This window comes from Periophthalmus magnuspinnatus, chromosome 11, assembly GCF_009829125.3.
Source record: "Periophthalmus magnuspinnatus isolate fPerMag1 chromosome 11, fPerMag1.2.pri, whole genome shotgun sequence".
NCBI lineage: Eukaryota > Metazoa > Chordata > Actinopteri > Gobiiformes > Gobiidae > Periophthalmus > Periophthalmus magnuspinnatus.
In genome coordinates, this window is record NC_047136.2 from 6434573 (window position 1) to 6460672 (window position 26100).

Here is a 26100-nt window from a genome sequence, read left to right on the forward strand (position 1 = left end):
CCCTGAAAACAAAAGCATTTTACACAGAATTTTTTTTTATTTAAAACGTACTATTGTGTTTATTTTTTTTATATTATATTATATATTTATATTATATATTTATATATTTGCACATGCCATATGAATCCAATGTAATGTAATTCTTAAGCCTCTTGCCGTTGTTCACTGTTTATATATTTGTATATTTGTTAAAAAATTGAATTGAAAAAAAAAAAAAAATTATAGGTTGTCGAGTGTGACTTTTTTTTTTAATTTTATGTTTTTTATCAAACACAAGTATTATTTCAGTGCCATCGTCGATTACTATCCAACTTGTACTATGTATTAAATCACATAGGGCAGCCTTATATGCCTTATGAACGTAGAAAGAAACATTTCATGAGCTTTTGGAAGTGGACACTAGAGGGCGCACTAAACTAAACCCAAAATCCTGCCTATTATGATTAAGATACTGAGAATAAATGTTTGAAAGCCAAAAATATTGGTCAGTTATTGTTCGGTGACAAATGAAGAAAAAAATGACAGTGTTAGACGTTTATTGAGCAGAGAAAGTCACAGAAACCTAATAAAATGGTTGAGTGTAGTGCATTGCCTGAACTAAAATAGATAATTACAGGTATAATGCAACAGAATTCTGTATTTACAATGTGTTTCATATTGGTCATAAGTTTCATATTGTACAACATGTATATATCATTACAGGTACATTTATCCTTTATTGTTTACGTAATGTGATGTCTCATAAATTTACACGAGCTTAAAATATGGATCAGAATTCAGATATAAAATGTGTGTACATTCCCACATTCTTTTTCTAGTTTATCTATAATGAACTAGATTCCATGACATTGTACAATCAACACAGTGACAGTAAATGTAAGTGCAGTAAATAAAAATAACAAATGAAATAAGCAAAGAGGAAATCAAACATTTTTTGCAGCAGAAGCCCAATCAATGAGCACTGATCACATCAAAGCAAAACTGTGTTCCAAGAAGTGATCATCATCAAAATATATCTTCTTGCAAATGTTAAGACAACAGTCAGGTCCTTACAATGGAGAGGTGCAAATTTTTGTGGCACTGAATTTGTACAAATGCTTTCACTTTTTTGCTGCCCACCAGATCAGAAGACTTAGTACAATAATAACTATTACACAAACCAATATCAGAATGCACATCTTCTTGCGGGACTTTTGCTGTGTACATAGAAACACAGTATTATTATAATGAATGAGTATTTTCTCTGTATCTTACAAATTGGTGTAAACTCACTTGGTAATGGGTGGCTCTCTGAAGCTGTTCTGTTCCTCTCTCAACATGGACCTCAGCATTCTCCACGTTCGCCTCGATGCTGTCTGCATTTACAGAAAAAAAGGGGGAAAAAAATCAACTCAATGAAGAAACAGTGAAGAAATTAAGTTCAATACTTTTTACAGTAAATGTCACTTACCAATCATCTCTCCTTGGTCATGGATCATCACTGCTAGATCTTTGAAGATTTGATTGACATCTAAAATGTCAGACTTGAATAGAAAAAGGAAAATATGCCATTAGTGGATATTTTAATATAGATTAGAATATGAATAAGAATATGTAGTAGAGTAATAGTGTAATAGTGTATGTTATAGTTTAAGCTCAAATTTAAATCACAGGCATTTACACTCACAAGTTTCATAATTTCTCCTTACGAACTGAGACTGTGTTCTTTCATGTAATGTTGTTAAACATCAACAGAGCACATACCTCAAGCTGTCTAATGTTGGTTTCCCTCTCTCTGATAAGCTCCAGGTCCTCCTCAGTAATGGCTACTTCTTCTGTCTGAGTGGTCATCTGACCCCAGTCCTCTTGACTTTAAAACAAACCAAGATAAGATTTCAAATGCATGACCAATAGTTAATAAAAATAAGTGCCATGGCAAGCACATTAAATTATTATTATGGCTGACTGGGTACCAAATTATTCAAATATTCAAAGAGTTTAAGGTTAGTTTGTTGGTTTAAATAATACTTGGTTTATGGTGGTATATGAACAGTATTTTTACCTTTTAACTGCAGCCAGCTCAGCCAAAGACATCTTGCTACAGGCCAATTCATACAGACATATTTACACACTCACATATATTATATATATTTATCTTTAATTGAGTTCTGATACTATACATATCTTCAATGGTATCACTGACATTTGCCTTCAGTGCAAATCTACAGCTGAATTTTGGCTTCAATGTCATTTTAACAAGGAAGAATTAATTCTATGATTCTTCTTTAACACTTAATGATTCTAGATGTGTAATAAAGAGATATGCAACCCAATTCCTCCTAGTTCAGTGTCAGTGGAATTGAGTGGTTCCAAGTCCCAAACTAAAACATATAAAATAACAGTGGTTTTCACACTAAAGAGCTTTTCTTAGCCTTACAAGTATCATATCTAAACCAGGTCAGTTTCAGGACATTCTCAGGTATAAACCTATGACTACAGCAGTTCTAAACTAGGATAAGATAAAAATGTACCTGTCCTTATATAAACAATACTTTTAAATCTTTGCTGTAGCATTTCTCATATTGTATTTTACATGAATCTTGTTAATGACATGAATCTTGTTAATGTGACACTACCTGTCAAATGACACAAGTTTTTCATCACGAAAGGGGTCATCAGCCTGTAAAGAGAAAGCAGTAAACAATCAGTAGTAGAACCTGTGTTGAAATAAACTGTTTACTTACTGAAAGACGAGATCCTGCTCTTGCACGAGCCACCGATTCCTTCTCTTTCTCAGCTGCTAGACGTTGTATCGCCTGGAAGTTGTTCAGAGCCGCAGAGAATTCATTCATAAGTCGCTCCCTTTGGATTTTTTGTTGCCTCTGGTACAGATGAAAAGAGAGTTAATCTACATGAAAATACTACCTGATGATAACACCCAGAAAGTACAGTGGTCAAACACACATGAAAAACAAATCCATTGTACGTACATCCTTCAATGTATCCTTACCTGTTCAGCCGGAGATAAAGGTGGAGGAACGGAGCCCAATTCCTTAAGGTGCTTGTTAGTTTCTTTAGCCAGTTGGTTGGTAGAGTGTTGTATCTGTTGCCTGGAAAGACATTTCAACTGATATTACATTAAGCCAAAAAAAAAACCAAGCTATTTTATCAATGACAACTGCAAATCCGTGAACTAGTTTACAAATTGCAGTCAATGAGTCTAAAACGTACAACTGCTCTTGGAGTGTGGTAGTGTCCTGTCTGGTCCCCAGTTGGTTCACCATACTTTTGATTTGTCCAGCTGAAAGAAAAATGTTCATTTTTTAATTGTATTTCAGAATAAAGGTTTGTGACAGAGGCACAACAACAACAATCTGTCAGAGGAGAACTTTATTGCATACTACTTACTATTTTGTGTGATTTTCTGGATATTGGAGCTGCATGTTTGTGTGAGGGACTGGAAGTCCCGTGGGGCAGGACGATAACTGTCTGTTTTACCATAAGACATGGTTGGCTGTCACTGGTGATGCCCAAGGCGATCTGCTGAGCTTTGCTACAAAAAGACAACAATACGTTATGTTCAAAGCAGAACCGAGCCCTAGACAAAACGATTTTAGGCTTCTAGAACCAAGCATGGACTAATCACATACTAAAAATAACAAAACAGTTTCTGTTTGTCTCCATATCTCATTCATGACTAGTTATTGCCCATTTATTATCATGTGGAGGATGACGCCCATAAAAAATAAAAGTCCACAGAGTGATCAACACAACGCAGACAAAAGAAATGACAACATATTACAAGCATTCTGACTGACTTCAATTTAAACACACCACAGTAAAGCTCTACAAATAAAACTCCCTTCGCTAAACAGAAAAATGTTTAATTATGTTAGCTCAAGAGCTAATGATGCTAACCTGAGACCCTGTCGAAAGAGCAGAAAGAGTCAAATGACCAGATTCTACTGATATGACAAGACTACAGCCTAAACAAGAACAAATACGATCATCGCGAAGATATATCACTTACATTTAAGCTGATTTAGGATCAATCATAGGTTCAATATTGACACCCAAAACAGCTTCTTTTCCCGGAGCAATGACGTAGCGTCAGGCTTGTTCTTCGGCGTTTGGAGCCTCCACATCCCGCTGCACTGCCCCAAGCGCCCGGAGCGTGTCACTGCCCCCAGCGCCCGGAGCGTGTTACTGCACTCATGGGCCTCACGTGGCCGGGGCCAGGGGTGTTTATCAGACTAGGCTACTATTTACTTTATACGAATGTTTGTGTGTTTGTGATTTGTTTGTGTAAATCACAGGGACCTTAAAATAGCAGGAACTCACCATAGACGGCAGGTCACGATTAGCCTTAACTTTACTGTATTTGCAACACAATCAAGTAGTTTTTTCACTGTGTGTTTTTTTTCAGTTTGTTTCATAATATTTGTATTTTTTTTTGTTACTTTTTCCCCTTTTTGTATCATGTGCATCATGACTGAAAACCAAGACTGGACATCCTGGGTGAGTTTTTTTTGTTTGTTTTTTTTAATGTTGAGTGGCTTGTCAAAAAATGGACTGTAATGTTACTTTTCCTGTAACAGTTATCTAACTAATCTGGCCTCTCAGTTGATATCTGAAGCACTTTCTGAGGGGTGCTGGTGTGGAACAGGAAGTTCATCTGAGGATACATTCCATCAGATTTTTATTTTATTTTTATTTTTTTTATTTTTTTTATTTTTTTGCTCAAATGTGGCTTGGATCAGATTTTGTCATGTCAGTGAGAACAGACCAAATCAGATTATTTACAAATGTGACCCAGGACACTTTCATATTTGGAAATGAGATTCAAATCTGATCTGACTGAAGTGTGAACACACAAGTCACATTTATCTGACTTTTACAGCTCTGAAATGCTACAGGTGCTATAATTTTTCACTGGAAAAGGCGAAAATAAAACAGAATTAAACATTCAAACGTCTGCCAGACAACAGCAGTGAAGGTAAAAACAGTAACGAGTTTTAAATAAAGCTTATCGATATATTGGGAAAGAATGTGAGTGAAATATAAAACATCAAACAGCCTTTTTTAAGGTTTTACTCACATCTAAGGCTGTATACCTGCTTAACTCAAATTTGTACTTGCCAACTAATCATTTTGCTGGGATTATAAGGGTTTATATGGGACAACAGCAGGAAGGAGAAGTGAGTGAAGATTTGGTATTTTTTAGTATTTATGTGTAAAAGGCAAATTAAAGTCAGGATTCATAAATCTAATCTATGTTTATATAAACATAGATTAAACATTAGATCTTTTTCTGCATACATAGTTGTTTTTGCATGAACTCCCGTGCAGGTGTGGTTTTGTGAGTGCAGATTGGGTCAGATTCATAGAGATAAATAATAGTTTTGAGAGCTTTTGCCACGCTCCCTTTTTAGTCGACTACAGCCCCACTAAAATCGCACCTAAAAAGACCTGAGCATATCAGTGACGAATAGAGCTGACTGAATCTTGGCCTGATTAAAATGTGATTACAGTTTTTCCCAGTTGCTTAATGTGTTTCTCTAAAGAAGAGCAAAAATAATATATCAATTGCAAAATGAAAGAATCTACTTAAAATCTTCTGTTGATTTCTAAAACCGTCTCACAAATTTGTGTCAGTGAAGATGTCAGAACACACAGGCCTATGTGCAGCATTTATGAAGAGGACCATAAAATGCTTTTTTGTTTTTGTTTTTATACATAATCTGTGAGGCTCATGGTTGAACGATGTTTAAAAGAAGGAACAGGACTTGTCATTTTTTACGTATATATCTTAGTAAAGTCATTTACTGACACTAACATTGGCCCTGACACTGTCTATTTCAACATAGAAATTCAAACTCAACAGCAAAAAATGACAATTTGTGAGAATATTGCCTATGTATCCAGTGAGATGTTGGTATAAATGTCTGAGTTTTACATTTTATTTTTCTTTGGCACACTAAATATGTACAGTACATTAGCAAAACACCTCACTATTCTCAAACAAAATTTTGAGAAAATGCAGTTTTCCATTCAAAACTGATCTATTGTCCCCCAAAAGCCAGTTTTACCATGTCTTAAAGTTTGGTCATGTGTTTTCTCTGCTCTTTCATTCATGTGACAGAGCTGATCTCAGTGACCACTGAGAATCACAGGTTTACTGCAGTTGGCCATTGGGGTTCACACTTTATACAGATGAATCTGGAGCTGAACCAGTCACTATATACATTTTTGTAATAATTGTAGCACATTTTTTGAAGGTTTATTTTGATAATTTGATTGAACAGAACATGCAGAAATATACACGATCAGTGAATTCTCCTTGTTTCTTTAATTTCACAGGCCACGTGGTAAAAACTAACACTGTCACTTTCAATATAGAAACTCAAACATAACAACAAAAAACTTCTATTTGTGAGTGCCCAAAATGTAACAACAAATGATGTTACATAGGGAGAAGGAGCTGCTGTCAGCAGAGACAGCCTGAATGAATAAAACTGTGTGATGTAGTGTAAATGTCTGATTGTCCATAACACACTTCATTTTGCAAAAGCAATTTTGATGTATTTGCTATTCCGACATCTCTCAGTTTTTTTTAAATTTATAAAATACTGTAAAATCCAGTTTTCAAATTGATTGTATAGATTTGTGTATGAATGACATTTTTAACAAAAAAATAATAATATAGTGACAGTAGACAAAAAACGCAGCATTTTCAGCCACAGATTCATATGTGAAAAGTGTTAACCACAATGACTGACTGCAGTTCACCTGTGACTCTCTGTGGTCACTGAGAGTAGCACTGAGGAGTCTGAGCTCCAGCAGACAGTAGTTTATCCAAATATAAGGGATATCAGAATAGACATAAACACTGCTTTTGCAATACGTACAAACTGTTTGGAGGATGTCTCTATTCATACAGTCTGTGCTCTCTCCTGAGTCGCTTCTGTCTGTTTGATTCTTGTGCGAGATCCTTTATTGTTAGATTATGGGTGCTCACAGATTGTAGTTTTTTTGTTGTTATGTTTGAGTTTACTTTCTGAGTTTGGGCCCGTGGACATGTATGAGAGCTGTGTCCAGTGTTCTGAGATAGAGCCTGCTCTGTGTGAACTGATGAGAAATACATCCAAATGATTTGATCAAATGTTCAAACTGGTCTCTCAGTGAACAAACACAAACTATTTAAACACAATTACACTCTATTTGCACATATTATAGTCTATAGTCTACTATACTCTTTCGAAAGTCTACAGACCAAAGACACAATGGACAAAGAGAACACACAGGAATCACACCATAAAGGTATTCTATAATGAGACTATGGAAGTACAAGGAAGCACTGTGTAAAAGACATCTGTCTTTAACTCCCTCACACTACATGCATCTAAAAGCTGGTTTATAGTCCAGCGTCAAAGACCACTCAGCTGAGAGCCAGCGTCCTGATGCAGACATGAACCATTTGAGCTTCTATGGAGCAAAGTTATTTATTTACTCTGACAATAAACATAATAATAGGCTCATATGCAGACATATCTGTGTCAAACTTAAGCTGTTCCAATCTGTTTTTAATCAGTTGTCCGTATAGTCTTTGTGGATCAACCAACCACAGCTCTTGTGTTCGGCTGAAATTCAATATGTAGTAACATTTCTGCGTAGGTGCACATACACAGCACAAACCAGCCTTAAAAGTGTTGCAGTATGTTCTGTGTAGAGTATAAACCAGCCTTAAAAGTGTTGCAGTATGTTCTGTGTAGAGTATAAACCAGCCTTAAAAGTGTTGCAGTATGTTCTGTGTAGAGTATAAACCAGCCTTAAAAGTGTTGCAGTATGTTCTGTGTAGAGAATAAACCAGCCTTAAAAGTGTTAGAGTATTTTCTGTGCAGTGTCTTGATGATGCTTTAGAAAGCTGATGATGGTGCTTATTAATCGCAAAGTGTTCTTTTTACAAGAGTGTTTTTATCTGAGTTATTTTGTGTGAATTGTTTTGCAAAGTTTGCTAAAGATTTGCCAGATTTATAAAAGGTTTCAGAAAATGTTCCAAAGTTATTCAATAAAAACGGTATGTGACAGTCACAACCTGGATTATGATACAAGTTTTTCTCAATATATGCAAGGCCACATTCTGATTAATGATTGGCTGTGTCGATTCAGATCAGAGTATTTCATCAGAGTCCTGGATTTTTTCATTTCACCTGGCACACGCTCATTCTGCTTTCTGATTGGAACCAAAACACACAAACTCTTGAGAACCAAAGCACCAAATTTTTTATTTTTTTCATTTTTTGTAAATAATAATTCAGCATTAGAATTGTAAAAGCTATATTTGCTTTGAATTGATTTGAAAAATCTTACATACAGTTCTCTTTGCTCATGCAGTCAGCGTTGCAAAGCCAATAAGGGCTTAGGCCTAATAATATTTGGAAAAGTGTGTTCCAGATTTTTTATAATTTAATAAACGAAACATTTTCGGAAAGCAATCCGACATCACAGTGAGGTTCCCTGATCACTGACTGATCAGTGACTTTCACATGGGCTCTGCTCCTTTTTGGTTGTTTGCAAAAATAATGTTTCATTTTCATTATACTTTTATATGGTCGAGACAGGCACTCACTTTTGGCTCTGTTCATGGTAACTCAGAGATCTTCACAATAGTTTAACCCAAAACAGTGACAGGACACACAAACATAAATAGTATTTTAAAACCACATCTAGCTGCAATATTTGCAGTGGGAATTCAAAGTTTTTGGTATTCAAAAGGTTGGAACAAAAGGTTGTGTTTAAATATCTTGGAATAGTTTAGATAATGTGTGCTGCTGTTTTTTTATAGACAATGGTTGGATTCAGAATGAGTACATCACAGACGAGGACTGAGAGATATTTGCTGTCAGTTGTTCTTGTGTCACAAGAAAGTGACACAAGAACAACACTGTGAAACCACTGTCCTCAGCATCAACAGAGCGAGTCAGGCCTTAGACACTATTGCAAAAAATGACTTTCAGGAAACTGAATGATTCATGATCTTAAGAGTAAGTCTACATTCTGTGCTGTTTCCTCTCAAATTCAAACATTTGGTAATTCCTCCAAATGTTGGACATTGTTTTAGGACAGCCTGAGGGGTTGTGTTTTTTCAACAATGTTCAGTACATAGTGACTGTCCATTTTGTCCATGGAAAATGATAAAAGATTTGTACATGATGAATCAGTATGACCTGGATCTATACACAAGTAAGTTAGGCCTACTGCTTTCTTGCCTCTTTACAAATCCACTCCAAACATGGAAAGTATTGTACAAAAATACATAATTACAAAATATCACCAAAATTAAAAAGTGCATGTTTAATGACAGGCAGGTCATAGTGTAATTTTGTAATTATTTGTGTGATATGACTTATCATAATTGTTATCTGGACTATACAAACTGTAACGCACATGCCAAAAGATCATTTATAAAAGACAGCAACAGCATTAAATCAAAATGTCAAAAAAGGTTGAACCATTTGGGATTGTTTACAATAATACAATGCATTATTCTCTATATACTCACTATATTCTCACTATACTCTCAATATACTCTCAGTATACTCACACTATATACTCATTATATTCTCACTATATTCTCAATATACTTTCAATATAATCTTGCTATATTCTCATTATATTCTCACTATACACTCCCTATACTCTCAGTATACTCTGACTATATTCTCACTATACACTCACTATAATCACTATTTTCTCACTATTTTCTCCCTATAATCCCTATATATTCACTATATGCTCACTATACGCTTACTATACACTCACTATAATCACTATATATTCACTATATTCTCACTATACGCTCACTATAATCACTATATTCTCACTATACACTCACTATAATCACTATATTCTCACTATTTTCTCCCTATAATCCCTATATATTCACTATATGCTCACTATACGCTTACTATACACTCACTATAATCACTATATATTCACTATATTCTCACTATACACTCACTATAATCACTATATTCTCACTATACGCTCACTATAATCACTATATTCTCACTATACACTCACTATATATTCACTATATTCTCCCTATATTCTTACTATACACTCACTATAACCACTATATTCTCACTATATTCTCCCTATATTCTCACTATACGCTCACTATACACTCACTATAATCACTATATATTCACTATATTCTCACTATACGCTCACTATAATCACTGTATTCTCACTATACGCTCACTATAATCACTATATTCTCACTATATTCTCCCTATAATCACTATATATTCACTATATACTCACTATACGCTTACTATACGCTCACTATAATCACTATATACTCACTATATTCTCACTATACGTGCACTATATGCTCACTATAATCCCTATATATTCACTATATACTCCCTATATTCTCACTATACGCTCACTATAATCACTATATTCTCACTATACACTTACTAAAATTACTATATTCTCACTATAATCACTATATATTCACTATATACTCACTATACGCTTACTATACGCTCACTATAATCACTATATATTCACTATATACTCCCTATATTCTCACTATACGCTCACTATAATCACTATATTCTCACTATACACTCACTATAATCACTATATATTCACTATATTCTCACTATACGGTCACTATAATCACTATATTCTCACTATACACTCACTATAATCACTATATATTTACTATATTCTCACTGTACACTCACTATAATCACTATATTTACTATATTCTCACTATACGCTCACTATAATCACTATATATTGACTATATTCTCACTATACGCTCACTATACGCTCACTATAATCACTATATTCTCACTATAATCACTATACTCTCACTATATACTCTATCTAGAACCCCATTTCAACCTTTGTTTCATTTAAAGAGCACTAATTCAACTCAGTGTAAATATCATTTGACCAGTTGATTAACTGAAAAATAACCACTAACTGATGGAGGACTAAAACTGATGATAGATCACAGCAGCTCACACTGATGGAAGGAGTTAGGCAGGTTGTCAGTCTGAGCTGTAAACAAGAACATTACAAGAACCTATAAAAAACATTAGAATCAAATGTTCATAGTGTTTCTATTTATAAAAACCTCCATTAACACCCCTGTCTGTATGTCCACCATCCCGGGGCCCTGTGTCAGCTGAGGGGGCAGTGTCCGGCTCTGGCCACAGCTGGTCCATCAGGCCGGAGAGTTGGGGGAGGACAGCATCCTTCTGATTAAATGAATATCAATCACAGCTCACAGCCACGGTCAAGCTGCCACCCCTCCACCAAACGCTACGCTCTGATTGGCTGAGAGGAGACCAACCTGCTAGCGGCCGGTGAGAGCTATCTGTGTTCGCTCTGTGACAACAATGAAGCTGCATAACTAATGATGTGTATCCCGGCAGAGGTGTCCCACTAGCATCATTCTAACACTGGCTTTGGACATGACCAGCAGCTTTCCCTGGCCCCAACGCAGGACCAAGGACTAAAAGAGGAGCGATGCTTTAACAAAAACATAACATTTTTTAGCTTTACCACCAAAGAACTGTTGAAGAATTTTTACAACCATTTTGTTGAGGTTGGATTAACTTTTTGATTTTGCCGATTTGTTTGGGACGAAGTTTTAACTGAAGACTAAAGAAAAGGAACCAAAATGAAACCAAGGCTCTGTGTAACCTACCTAACAGTTTTATACTGTTTAAGTGAGTATTTTATTCATCTTTATTGCACTAAATTAAAGTTAGACAATTTGAGCTAAACTTTTACTGTGCAATTTACTATTCTACTCAAACATAATACTAGCTAGACATATTTTGTGTATACTGGTCATTTTTGCAACAATATAAGCAGTGTCTCTGTCTTGTCTCTTTTAAATATCAACTTTTTTGCCATGTGACATCTTTGTAAATGTTTATTTCCATATTTTTTCATGCTATAGAGTTTATAGTTCACTCTTTACCATAGTACTACAGAGCTTTTGACAACCAGAGTTTTAGTTATCATACTTTTACTTTCTCATTTTCCAAGTTATACATTTTTTATTTTGATCCCAAACAACCCAAGATGGCTCCCTACTGTGAAGCTGTATGGATCCATCTTTGACACTTTTGGTGCTATAATAATATATTTTTAAGATCCTTTTAGTACCTCAGAGTTATATTGAAATATCAGTGTGATATTTGTGAGATCTTTCCATCCAGACAAAGCGAACCCCCGTCCTGAGCCCAGACCACAGTGCGAGGCGAGGAGTCAGTGGCCTTTGACCTTTAAGGGGGTTGGGTCTGCCTCAGCCTGGTCAGCTGTAGGATGGTGATATGGTGATGGGGGGATGCTGAAATTGAAGGGCAAAAAAAGACAATAGCTACGTCTCCTGTGTGCCCCCTGACCTGACCCTCGCACCCTCATCTCCATAACACTACCCCAGTCTGTATTCAGATTGGGGACGTGTTCAAGATGGGTGCACAAGGGCTAATCCTGCTACAGCTGCCCGTGGGTGTCCTAATGCATATTACAAACAATGGACACATGAAAAGAGAGCACCCTGTGTGTCCAAATGTCCAGAGTAAACAACTCTATTCTCTATTCTCAACTTTATGTAATGACAGTTATTGACTATAACATGAAAACATTTTGTGACAGGATCAGATTGAAAGTGAGATTTTGATTAAATCATATCTAACCAAGATAACACCACAAATATATGCACAGCACAGGGTATCTCTGTGTGCACTATGCATCTATGAGCTATTTTTACAGAACAAAAACTTTGCCCATTGAACATTTTATAACTTGGTGAATTGACCTGGTTCACTCTTGATGCCTCTGTGACTATCACACTGGAGTAAAAGACTGTGTTTAGATCATTTTGTCATGAGTTGGTGACATATTGTGAGATGTGATGTTGTGAGACATTGAACTTGAAATATGATCCAGTGATCATTATTGCATGTTTACATAACAGCCTAAAGTGTTTCTCTCAAGTGCAGGAGGCATTCTGCTGAGGAGGAGAGGCCTGAGGCTCCTGGAGTTAAACACTATCTTCTATAGAAGCATGACTAGCCAAGTGCAGCTGACAGATCTTCATTTTTACACTGACATGAATCTATCAGTATTTTAGTTTTATACACATATAAAGCTTATATCATTTTCAAAACACACACTGACTGATCTAACTGACTCTTGGACTGAGTCTACGAGACAGATGTGTAAAGGGAAACCATTACAAAAGTGGCCATGATGTTCTCAGACCTTTTCTGTCTGTTCATCTGTGGGGGTCACAAAACTGTGAAGTTCAAGTGAAATGAGCCTAAACAATAGCATTGTGAATGTTGGGGGGTGCAGAAGTGACTGGACACAATCTGTCCCCTCCCTCATCTGCACATCCATCCTTTGGCCTGGACTCTCTCATGACCCTGAGGGGCTCAGCATTATGAGGAGGCTGCTGGGTGGGGGTTGCTGGACAACTGGCTTGTTTAAAAAATCTCATTATCGCAGCCTTATATTGAACACACTGAGAGCTGTGCACTTTATCACACCCCATGTAGCTCAAAGCTTGTTGGAACTTGTAGCAAGCATTTCTAATCATCTGGCCTGGAGGTGTTTTGAAGGGTGTTGTAGTTTGTATTGATGGACTCTGGTGCCAACATCAAAAGCAAAACACTGACACAGGATTACAAGCAACACAGTTATACCGCCTTAAAATCACAATTTGGGAGCTGACGATCTTACAATTTCTAACGAAGGGGCAACTCTCTCCTTTACTTTTATACTTTGATTATATTTTATAACTGTAACAAACTGTTAGATCACAAGCCCATGGCATAAACGAAACAAACCAGAATGAAGGAGCTGATACAGGAAGTTGAAAAGCAGCATTGTGTTTGTTGATGCAATATAGTAATTTGAGTTAAACTATTGTACCACTCACACTAGGGACTGTCCAAATATCATCTTCCAAACACAAGAATCAGGACATAGATACCATTCATCATGTCACTGTTTTAAAAGAATCAAAATAATTGCAGGCCAAAGTCAAGTTCAGCTGCAGCTGCTGTGTGGGAAGTGGTATAAAAAGATGACGAGGACAATAGAAGCTGTCGTAGAACTCACAACAGAGATGAGACATGGAGAGCAGATGCAAAAGCTTAAAATGGCATTGATAATGAATCATGCAAGTTCAAGAGCAGGGGTTTTTCACAGCTGTGAGCAAGACACAGGCATTTGCACCTGATTTGCATACAGAGGCTCCAAAACAGCCAAGAGAAAAGCGAAAGAGTCCAAGTGTCACAAAGGTCAGGAAGGAGAGGGGACAAGGGTGGCATGGGAAAGTCACCTCTGAAACCAAACTGAAAGGACTGAAGGAGACCAGGGGGTGGAGGAGGCACGGGGGGGGGGCAGATGGTGTCCCTGGACTGAGCTGCTGCAGCATAGGTCTTCACTGAAGTCACAGGGGGCGGGGTGCAAATAAGGACTCACAATACTATTGTTGCGATCAGTCACCCTTTCTAAAGAAATGTTGGGAAATTGACCTTCAGACTCGGGGCATTGTTGTCAGCCCGTCAGCCGTTTTCTATTCAACAGATACACCAACAACTGCATGATAAAGTTCAAGTTCACTTACATATTTTATTTATAGATAAACATTTAAAGAATAAGTTTTATTATTTGAGTTTCAGTCACACACCAACTTGTATCCACATGTCCCTAACCCAGTTTTCTATTTGTTGTTGTGTGCAGGTGCATGTCTTGCCTCAGAGCTGTCATTCTTATTGGAGCCCAGTGATGTAATAGCAGTGCGGGATCGTCCTCTTCTGCTGGACTGCCGGGTACAAGGAGAAGAGCCCATAATGGTGACGTGGAGGAGGAATGGTGTACCCGTACCCCGCAGTCCCAGGATTCAGGTCCTGGAAAACGGCACGTTATGTATCCAAAACTTTCAGAAACGTAAAGAAGGAACTGAGTCAGATGTGGGCGAGTATGAGTGTGCTGCCCAAAACCGATACGGCTTGCTGGTCAGTCGCAAAGCCAGAGTTCAAATGGCATGTAAGTACAAGTCACACTGATATAGACTATATAAGGCCTGTTTGATTATACTGTGTTACTATAGAAATGCAACAATGCTGTACACAAAGCAAACCACAAAAATGAAAAAAATAGAGACACATTTGAGCTAACTTGGCTGCATTGTCCTGTTCTTTTCTGTTTATTTTCAGCTCTGCCAAAGTTCCACACTCACCCAGTGTCCATGAAGGTGGACGAGGGAGGGGTGGCTCGCTTTCAGTGTCAGATCAACGGAGTACCTGAAGCCAACATTACCTGGGAGAGAGACAGGGTCGCACTTAACACTGCAGACAACAGGTAACACACCAAGTGCCACTATGAACAATAAAAACATGGGATGATATGTTCAGCTTAACTCTTTCTCTGCAAGTGATTTGATTATTCCTAAAACAAAATTCAGATGATTTTTTGCAAGTCAAATAGAAATGTGCATGAATGTGCCTGTAAGTTCTGAAGGTCAAGTCTTGCACAAAACTTGGTGGATTGTAAAATGAAACATAAAAGAAGAAACATCACTTTATACCCTTGTTTAGAAGATTACACTGCATGATTTATTTATTTTTATTTATTGATCTGCTTTTTATTTCAAGTTTTTACAATATACTCAATATACACAAAGTTTGCATAGCTCCAAAACATTTTTTCTTGTTTAATAATCTGTTTTGTGTCGACAGTAGACATGCACCGATCCAGCTTTTTCAGTTCTGGTTTCAATACTTAAAATAGCTTCAAGTATTTGTCTATAACTCGAGATCAACCGATAACAATGTAGAGACTGAAAATTATGTTTAATTTCTTGACTAAGATTAAACTGATTCAAATGTGTTATGTAGCTGTTCCGTATGTCTCAAGTAACTGCTGAACAACTGTGTGTAAATACAAACAACTATGATCAGTAAATAGTCGTATTACATCGATTCATATGTCCAACCAGGATATCGATCTGATATCTGAACCAATATTTGAAACCTAATATCTGATCCAGCAATTTTTTTTCAGTATTGGTGAATCTCTAGATGGCAGCTCGCGTATATATCAGGAATATGATGTTGTCATATGTGTAGAAATGTGAACACTGGAGACTGAATCATCAAATGTAGATTGTGTGCTCAGTTTACGAAGTCGAAAACTGTTTGTTGTCATAGTTTGTCGTGTTTAGATCGCTCACTTCCAGCAGTCCAACATAAAATATAATATTGTGGTTATTAAACTGAGCAGTATTCATTGTTCAAGTTCATCACAGTGGTTGATATGGATAGAATTTATGTTGAAATGGAAACAAAAACAGTTATTATAAGTGACATTTTGAAGACTTAGAATATTTTGTTTATTATTGATCGCTATGACAACAGTGCTAAACCCATGGACACTTTATTCCAACCTTATTGTATTAATAACATCTCCCTTCCAGGTACACCCTGCTCCCGATGGGTATCCTGCAGGTGACTGGCGTGAGGCAGGTTGATGCTGGCGTGTTTCGATGTGTGGCCACTAACATCGCTAACACGCGCTACAGCCACGATGCTACGCTCAACGTCACTGGTGAGAGCACAAGCAAAGCACTATCTACCGTCATATTACTGTTCTCACACGTACAATAACATATTCACTTATACGTTACACAAATCTATCTTCTTTTTACGAAGGTGGAGCTGTGAAAACCTACAAGGAGCCAGTCATCTTGTCAGGACCCCAAAATCTGACCCTCACTGTCCATCAGACCGCCATCTTGGAGTGCATAGCCACAGGAAACCCAAAGCCCATAGTTTCCTGGAGCAGGCTGGGTACCACTGCAGATTTTGAACTAACTAACTACACTAAACAAATACTAGATCTATGTATAACAACCACTGACTTGACTGCCTTGTGTGTCTCAGATGGTCGGTCTATCGGAGTGGAAGGCATACAGGTTCTTGGGACAGGGAACCTCATGATTTCAGACGTGACACTGCAGCATTCGGGAGTGTATGTGTGTGCTGCCAACCGCCCTGGCACCAGAATGAGAAGAACTGCACTGGGAAGACTTGTGGTGCAAGGTAAGGGCGGAGCTGAAAATACTACTTCAATTCTACACTGCGTTGTCCAGATAAGGTGTTTCAGAGCTTTTTCAACCTCATTTAACTTTCACCTTAAGGTTCTTGATATTGGTTTAGTCTTCTTGATTTTTATTTAAATCCCAGCTGACAAAATGAATCCAAAGTCAAGTCTCAAAACACTGGTTAGCCTGTATCCCCAGTACTCAAATGGCCTCCTCCATTAGCAATAACTGTGTGTAAATTGTACTTGGATAGCAGGGCCTAAAGCCAATCAGATGATCCCCCTTTTTACTTTAAAGGCTGTAATTTAGTTTTATCAGATATTAAATATTTAGTATCAACACACACAAAAAAAAATCCTTCCAATGAAAAAAACTTTCTTGATAGAGCGATTCAGATTAAAATATTTCTGTAATATTTTAAATTAGGTCTGTAAAAGTAATTTTGTCCCAGACCAATAGTAAAACCCGGGTGAATAAATTATCTTATCAATGAACTGATTGATAACATATAAAGCTGTTCACAACAAATGCATTTAGGTTGACCATTATAACAAGTGTAATGTTTTGGAAGTTGAAAATTAGCATATTTGTGACACTAACTGTGTTTGCTTTGAAAATACTATCCAAAACTCATATTATCACTTATCCTATCCCATCCTCCTTCTTTATTCAAGTCATATTTGTTTTAAACCAATTTCACTATAATAGTTTGCTATAAAATCATATTCTGAGCAAAAAACATCTATAAAAGCTAAACTGGATGTAACCTCTTTGTTTATTGCCCTTAGTGTGGACAGTTGTTCATTACATTTGCCCCATAACACAACCGTATGCAGTCAGCTCGGGGTCAATAGTCAGGCTCCACCTTCTCTCCTCACCTTTGCCCCTTCAGGGTGGGGGTAGCAGCTGGGACCCCTCCCCACTCTAACGCCACTCTCAATTTCACTGCTACAATTAAGCATCGAGCAGATCGGTTTGTGTTTGTATATGGGGGTTGCGTGGGGATGGGCTGCCCCGTGTGACGTGGGCTCATCCATCAAACACAAGCTATCCATAAATAGGGCCGACTCATATTTCTCTCTGTCATTATCTGCCCTTTAATTGGCCATACACAGAGCCACTCATTAGCAGGTTCCTTCTGTGTTGAGTTTTAGGGCCACACTTTGTATTTTGCCAGAGAAAAATCTATATTTCAATATCAGGAAAGTTTATTTCGCCTCTTATTTATGTTAAGATGTTAGTATTGTTTGTAATAGTCAACGGTTCCAAGAGTGAAAAGTAGTTAGTAGTGAGTTAGTCAAGAAAAGCAAGTATATAGTCTAAAAATATATAGTCTTTCTCTGATTGAAACCTCAGGAAGTACAGCTGGTTGTAAATATTATCCTATGACGGGACTATTGGATATGATTATTATAAGTATGTAGTAACACAAAAAAGTCACTGTTGGTTTTCATTACGTTAAACTGTAAACTCTCCAATTTAAAGAAACTAATGCTTAAAATTGCTCTCTCAAACAAAACTAGTCACATGTTTCCACTATGTTTCAGGATCAGGAGAGAACAAAATTAGAAATGTTTCCAGGCAGTATTTTACATTTATTTCAATAGATTAAAATTATATCATGAATAGTGTTTCTAAACCTCCAGTGTTCTAAAGCAGCATGGACAAATTGGACATTGAAATTGTAACACTGAAGTGACAGTTTCAATTTGATGGAAAAAACAAGATAAAATAGGTTATTATGCTAAGATCCAAAGTCAGCTTCCACTCCAATGAAACAATAACAAAAGAACAATAGGCATGCATTCATCAGTTCCACTTGTGTTGCTGGTGATTGGTGTCTTGACTGGATCAATATATACTTCCTTCTGTCAATCCTGAGATTGGCATTGCCTTTAGTTCAATATTGTTAAAGTGTGGGGGTGATCTCAAATATATGCATTTGTTTATTGATCTTTTTCTTCATTATTGAGCTCCAAACAGAACAAAGATGACCTTTTAGGGTTTGATTCATGGTCAACATCATCTTATTTGAGAATGCCAAACTGTCACTGCTTATATTACGACTATTGAAACATTCTTAAAGTCTAGAGATATAATTATAATGCATTTGAAACTTTTAACCAGTGGTGGAAGAAGTGCTCAAGTTCTTGTAAATATAATAAAATAAATATAAAAGTAAAAATACTTCATCCAGAATTTGAGTTCTTATAAAGCTTCAAATGTAGTGATTTTGCTAAAGATTTTTGAATCAAACATTTTTTCTAGCTGTTTTTATTTATATATTTTTATTTGCTCAAACGACGAACACTTATTTCCTGAGATGAAAAAATACTTTTACTTTTCAGCCGTGTTCCAAAATGAGAGAGTAGAAAGTACAGATACCTGCTTCAAATGTAGTGAAGTAAAAGTAAAAAAGTATCTAATTTAAAGTACAGATAACTAAAATTCAAACTTAAATACAGTACTTTTACTTTGTTGTATTCTTCCACTGCTATTAACTTTATCAGTTATTGCCAAGTGACTGTTTCATGTTGTGTGTAAGTCTGTCTCCTCCATCAAGTGAATAAATGTCATTTATGTTGGATATGGTGTAATAGATTAGATTTGAGGTTTAGTACCACCAGCATTTTGTTAAACTACACAACATGCTTCTTACTTGATCTACTGACACATTCACTTTCCCACAGTATGTATTTCCCAGCTGCACCTGCCGTATAAAAGATGTATATTTTGGATTGACCCTATTTATAAATGTTGAATTTCGTAATGCTGGGTGAGGGGTGAGAGTGACGTGCAGCCGGCGGTGACACTGACCGTGACAGAAGGAGTGAGTGCGTGTGTGGGTGCTTCTGTCCCGAGGGTGGGGGGTGTGGTTTCTCTCAGGGTTAATTAAGGACGGCTGTGAGATGAATGAGCCCAGGCAGTGGTGTCACCAAATCGGGATGTGCACAAAGGGGGTCAGGCCTTTAGAGGATGGTCAGTTAAATATGGCCACCGCCCCGCCCCTGCTCCATATGCCTGCCGCTCTACGCGCTCAGATGAGATGCACAACTTTTATAATGCAGATCCCACTTCCTCATTTCTCACAATTTATATGAGGAGCCTTTCCCACATCCAGAGAATATGTCTCCCTCTCTCTGCGGGGAACTGTCTAACCATTCATACATTTTATATGCACTCCTACAATGTGCGGGTTTTAGGAGCTGGCTGTTAAGTTCAGCTAATGGGGATCCTAATAATAAACTAAACTGAACAATGACTGAATGACTGAACAAGTGCTGTCTCATAAAGCAGACATGGCAAAACTCTAGTCTAAGACGTAAAGTTGCAAAGTAGTAAAGGACTGAAAATGTTTGATATGAGATGTTGTTTAAGTTAATATCCAAAATCTCTTTTTAAATTTTGTGACAGTTCTCAGAGCTCAGTGTGTTAAATAAATAAAATGCATTATTGAATGAATTCCATGAACTATGTAGAACATTTTTAGGAAACTGGCAGTTATGCTTGTGATACAAGCTTATTGTGGTTCTTAATATATTATTTAAGTGAATGCAATATTGATTGAAGTGCATGTGGCCAAAACATTGTCAGATGAAATAGATCTCTGGCCACAGCACAAACAAAAGGCCATAATAACATTAGAGCAGAGTGAAATTCAAGGTCAACTGAATCACAGATCAATACTGAGTATGGATCCGCACAGGGACAATCAGCTAAGGACACTTGACACGTCCAGCAGCGGGACAGCTGAGCAGCTGAAGGGGTGGACAGCCACACACCAGAGACATAATGAACACAAAACACCATAAACCATCAACTTTAAAACCTGGGGACTGTATCTGAGAAATCAAAGTCTGTCTCCCTGAGCTATTATTCCATTTTCTCCACCAGTGATGTCTATCAGCAGGGACACTGAAATACTATGTATCCGCAATATTTGCTGTGTGTCCATAAGCTCCTTACTCGGGGTTCATGCTTAGCATCTCATTGATCTATTGACCCTAACCCCCAGCATGACCCCACACCCCCAACCATCTCTCCACAAGGGGGTGGTGGCAACAAAATGGCCATTTCAATAAGAACTCATCTATCACAGCAGCCATGGATTATTCTGGTTTTAAGCATCTCTTTTGTTAGATGTGCAACAAGAATGAAGGAAAGAAACATGCAGTTGTATATTTTAGAGATGAGCAGTTTGGTTTATTTAGAAAGAACAATATTTTCAGAAATACACTGGGTGTTATCAAAGTTATAATGGTTATTTTAAGGTTATTTATCCTGTGTTACAACATTAGACTGATACACAAAAGACCAAAAAATACTGATGAAAATGTGTTTTAATTAAGTACTCAGCTTCTTTTATGCTGTAGATTATTGGATTTGTAATTTAATGTTAAATGTGCATCTGTCCTCACATGATTTGAACAAATATTTCTGAAAATGTGTGTCCATATTTTACCTTTAGCTCCTCCAGAATTCCTGCAATGGCCGCAGTCTGTGTCCAAACCAGCAGGAGGCAGTGCTGTGTTCACATGTCTGGCTCAGGGTGTCCCAGAGCCACACCTCATATGGCTCAAGAATGGCAAAGTGCTTGTCCCTGGAAACAATGTTAAACTGACAAACAACAACAGGTAAGAGTTTATATGTTATATGTAGAACAAGGTTATTTCCATCATGCCAAGGTGGGTTATCTTACCTGAAAATATTTTAATGTGGCTTGTGTTTTCTTTTGTAGTACTCTGGCATTGACCCGTATCAGCTCTGAAGATGAAGCCATTTACCAGTGCATTGCAGAGAACAGTGCAGGCACCAACCAGGCCAGTGCTCGTTTGGCTGTAGCTCAAGCTAAAGACCTCCCGGCCGCCCCCCAGAGCCTCACAGCCAGTGTCCTCTCCAGCAACACCATCCAGCTCACATGGAACCAGCCTCCAGCCGCCATCATTGACGCCATCATCGGCTACGTCCTGCACATACGCAAGATGGGAGGTAAGTTACCACTCAGTCAGAAAGCTCCAAAAAGTATAAAGTTTGGTTAGATCTGTCACGATTACATATTTTTAAGTGTGATATATTGCAATAGAAAGTATCACGATAAATGATACTATATAAACACTCATGTTACAGCAGGATTTTCTGGGAAGGCAAGTTTATTTGTATACCACCGGGTTATTTTGTCTAGCATTCGTACACAGTAGTAAGTAATTTAAAGTGTTTCACAAAATAAGAATGACATTAAAATACAATACAAATCAAAACATAAATGATCATCATAAAATTATCGTTAAAAGAGAAGAGTACAGAATAAAAACCTGTCAGTCATATGCACAGCTAAACAGAACCCCTTTGAGCCTGGATTTAATCATTGTCAAAGTAGAGGCCTGTCTCACATCTTCAGGAAGACTGTTCCAGGTTTTAGCTGCATAAATCTGAAACGCTGATTCTCCATGTTTAGTCCTGCCTCTGGGCACCAGCAGGAGGCTGGTTCCTGAGGTCCTCAGAGTGTGAGATGGTTCATATGGCACTAACATGTGGGAGATGTACTTTTGTGCTAGGCCATGGAGAGAATTGAACACAAGCAGAGCTGCTTTAAAGTCTATTCTCTGAGCCACAGGAGCCAGTGCAGAGACCTGAGCACAGGATTTATGTGCTTATACTTCCTGATTCTAGTCAAGACCTGAGCAGCAGTGTTCTGGATGTTCTGCAGCTGTCTGACAGTGAGCAGGCTGTTACAGTAGTCTAACCTACTGGAGACAAATGGATAGGCCTCTCAAAGTTTAGACAGTATATCTCTGATGTTTGCAATGTCTTTAGATGATAAAAACCCTTTTCTATGTACAATATTTTCTAAAAACATTTAGCAGATATAATAGCACAGTGAAACATTTTATCGTTTAGTCAATGTATATGATGATTAGTCATAGAAGTTACTTTATTTTGACCCTCTACAACTCAAATCTTGTTGTACTACAAAAAATAACAAAAATGTCCCCTCTAAAAATATAGTTCCGCATTACATTTATTGAACCAATTTATCATGACAGGCCAAGATATAGAATGATATAATGTATATCCTTTGTTCAATAGAACCAGACAGCATGGAGCTTCAAGAGGCCATAAGTAAAGGCAACTTTCAGCATGACTTGACCAACCTGGAGCCAGCTACCACCTACTCCATCTACCTGAAGGCCTACTCTCCTATGGGAGCCAGCGACCAGTCGAACACAGTGGTGGCTACTACACTAGGAGGAGGTTAGAAAGTGTTCCTTATATCACATCCTTGTATTGGGACGCAGAGTCATTAGTGAGCCTGCATCAACTAAAGAAGCTGGTGTGATTCTTTTGTGTACGTAGATTGATAAACACAATGTCAGACTGTATTATTTTTAAGTGTAAGATACGATTCTGCAAGTCTCAGTAATAAGGACATGACTAAGTAGGATTTCTGTTCTCTTGTTTTTCTTGAACTGTGGGTTGTAACACTCGAATTTCCCCATTCTGGAGCAAATAAAAGTTCTCTTATCTTAGCTTGATAAGATCAGTAAGGTCCAAAAATACACAAGCTTCAATAGTACATTTTTGTTCTTGATGTCGTCATGGGTGTAAAATGGAGCTCATGATCTTCCACAACTATTTTTTTAATTTTACTACAATTAATGTCTTTCAAATTTCTAACCAGGATGTAATTTACCATATATTTATCTTCTTCATCCAGTACCCAGCGCCCCCACTTACTTCACCAAGGTGGTCAACTCCACCGCTGTGCAAGTGCTGTGGCAGCTCCCCTCTAAGCCAGGCAAGATTGAGGGTTTCCGGCTGTACTACCGCAGGGTCCCCAGTGCCGATTTCCAGGGGCCCATCCAAACAGCCTTCCATGTTAATGCCTTCACCATCACTAACCTGGGTGAGTCTGCAAACAGGAATTATAGTGTTATAGTCACATGTATATTTATGTACATTATCAAATTCAATCATTTTATGTTTGACTCTTGTGTAGAACGAGAGGCAGTGTATGAGATCAAGCTGGTGGCCTACAACGGGAACGGAGAGAGTGACTGCTCCAAAAGACTTGTTTCACTGGAAGAAGAAGCACCCAGTGCCAAAACCACTGGTGAGTTGAGTACATGTGGTACACGATATTCATTGCAATAGTGTCTTTTTTTTTATTTATAGCTGTTAAAGGTCTTATATTACGCAAAATTGTTTTAAGCCATGTTAGAATGTTGTTACCTCATAAAAAACATGTGTGGAGTTGTGTTTTGTTTGTTTGTTTGTTTGTTCACAAATGTTTGAGTAACACTTTATTGTTAGTCTGTTTACATCTCTAAAGCTCAAAATGCTCTCTTCCACCTTGTGATGTCATGCAGTGGTAGTTTTCAAGTCCACCGTTACCTTTTACCTTTTGTTCAGTAGAGATTGGCGATTCTGGGGCTGAAATAATTAAAATGATTCTAGTGAAGGTGTGTGGAGTTTTAAAACACCGTGGAGCACTTCCTGTATTACCACATGACATCACAAGGTGGAACAGAGTGTTTTCTGTTTGAGAGAAGAACTCCCTAAATATACTGGGATTGTGTGTCAAACATGCGTGAATTAACTAAACCAAAACTCCACGTGTTATAACATTATAACATCGATCAAAAAATAGCATAATATTTGCCCTTTAAGCAATTTAAATATTGAGTATATTTTTGTAGATTTTGTGCTAAGAATGAATTGAAGATGTTTTGGATGTTGTAAATGGATTATTGTGTGCCATAGGATGCCAGTGTCGCGAGGGAGACGCCTCTCTGGGCAGTGTGGTCATTGGTATTCACATTGGCACCGCCTGCATTATCTTCTGTGTTCTCTTCCTCATGTTTGGATACCGCCACAGGTGCCCACTATTAACAAAATCATATTATGTCTATATAGATGTTTCATATTTCTTTGCATCAAAACAAATGTATTCATATTTGAAACCATTTTTCCAGTCTGTTTTGCAATAAAGGAACCCAAGACAGCTGGTCTGTTCCCCGAGAAAATGCAGGACTCAATGGTATTCCCAAAGATCGAGCTAATTTGTCAAAAGTGGAATCACAGCCTCAGGTATTTAGTAACATTAATTATCTGTACTATTGTGTGAAATCCCACTAGTTTTGCTTATTGTTACTTCTATAAGCTTCCTCATAATGTGAACATTTGTTTCTGTCTTTTCAACAGGTGGCACAATGTCAGGTGGACATAGAGCGAAACACAGCAGGTTTGCCTGGCACTGGCTAACACTGATCAGTAATACATTCATACCCCATACCCCCATACACCCATACCCCCATACCCCCATACTCCCATACCCTCATACCTTACTTTCCCTTCAACAGATACCATTGACCCCACAGTAAACCTAAGCCTTTGCTGAGCTCTTGAGAATATTCTTCTCAGCTCATGCTGCTAACTTCAGCTGTAAAACAGAATAGTAATAGTTCTGCAGTATTCATCTCTAGCCCTCAGCCTCTTACTACCTCTCTCTCTCTCTGACCAGTCCTACCTCAAACCAAAGTGAATGCCTCTATTGCCTGTGCACATGCAGATGTGCATGTTATAAAGCCTTTAAACCTACTACCAAGCTGTCAAAGCTGTGCTTTGTGTGCACCAAATATTCTAGTGTCACTTTCCTCTGGTGTCTGCGCCTAACCAAAATAATATTTTTATTCAGATGTTTCCAGATAGAGTGACATGTGAAATGTGCGCTATATTTAAAATGATGCCAAATAACCTCACTTGATGTGGACTTTATAATGCTTTGCGGTGCATTATGTTGAAATAGCCTTCAGTGTCTGCAATAAGAAAGGGAATAGTACGTAGTGGCCTTGCTCTTGTAGATGTCGGCCTTTTGCCATACAAACCATTTAAAGCCATATTTCTACTTCCTCACCTAACTGCTGCTCATCTCGAAAGAACGCTACCTCAGTCTGAAAAGCCATACTTTTTTG

General features: G+C 37.5%; 2 protein-coding genes across 2 annotated transcripts; one reads left to right on the forward strand and one right to left on the reverse strand.

Moving 5' to 3' along the window:
* Window positions 1–522: 522 nt before the first annotated feature.
* On the reverse strand, window positions 523–4120 carry LOC117378846 (syntaxin-12-like). Its single transcript, XM_033975539.2, has 10 exons — window positions 4010–4120; window positions 3388–3532; window positions 3211–3280; window positions 2990–3089; window positions 2724–2861; window positions 2616–2659; window positions 1744–1849; window positions 1451–1523; window positions 1273–1355; window positions 523–1196 (listed from the first exon to the last, which is right to left on the reverse strand). Exons 2-10 carry the CDS (start codon window positions 3485–3487, stop codon window positions 1101–1103), a joined length of 810 nt encoding a protein of 269 aa, XP_033831430.1. The 5' UTR covers window positions 3488–3532; window positions 4010–4120; the 3' UTR covers window positions 523–1100.
* A 7563-nt stretch (window positions 4121–11683) lies between these two features.
* On the forward strand, window positions 11684–25390 carry si:ch211-57n23.4 (immunoglobulin superfamily DCC subclass member 3). Its single transcript, XM_055225476.1, has 14 exons — window positions 11684–11732; window positions 14767–15072; window positions 15243–15387; window positions 16502–16632; window positions 16737–16874; window positions 16968–17126; window positions 21597–21762; window positions 21867–22117; window positions 23216–23380; window positions 23844–24032; window positions 24126–24257; window positions 24890–25004; window positions 25102–25216; window positions 25331–25390. Exons 1-14 carry the CDS (start codon window positions 11684–11686, stop codon window positions 25388–25390), a joined length of 2121 nt encoding a protein of 706 aa, XP_055081451.1.
* The last annotated feature ends 710 nt before the right edge of the window (window positions 25391–26100 follow it).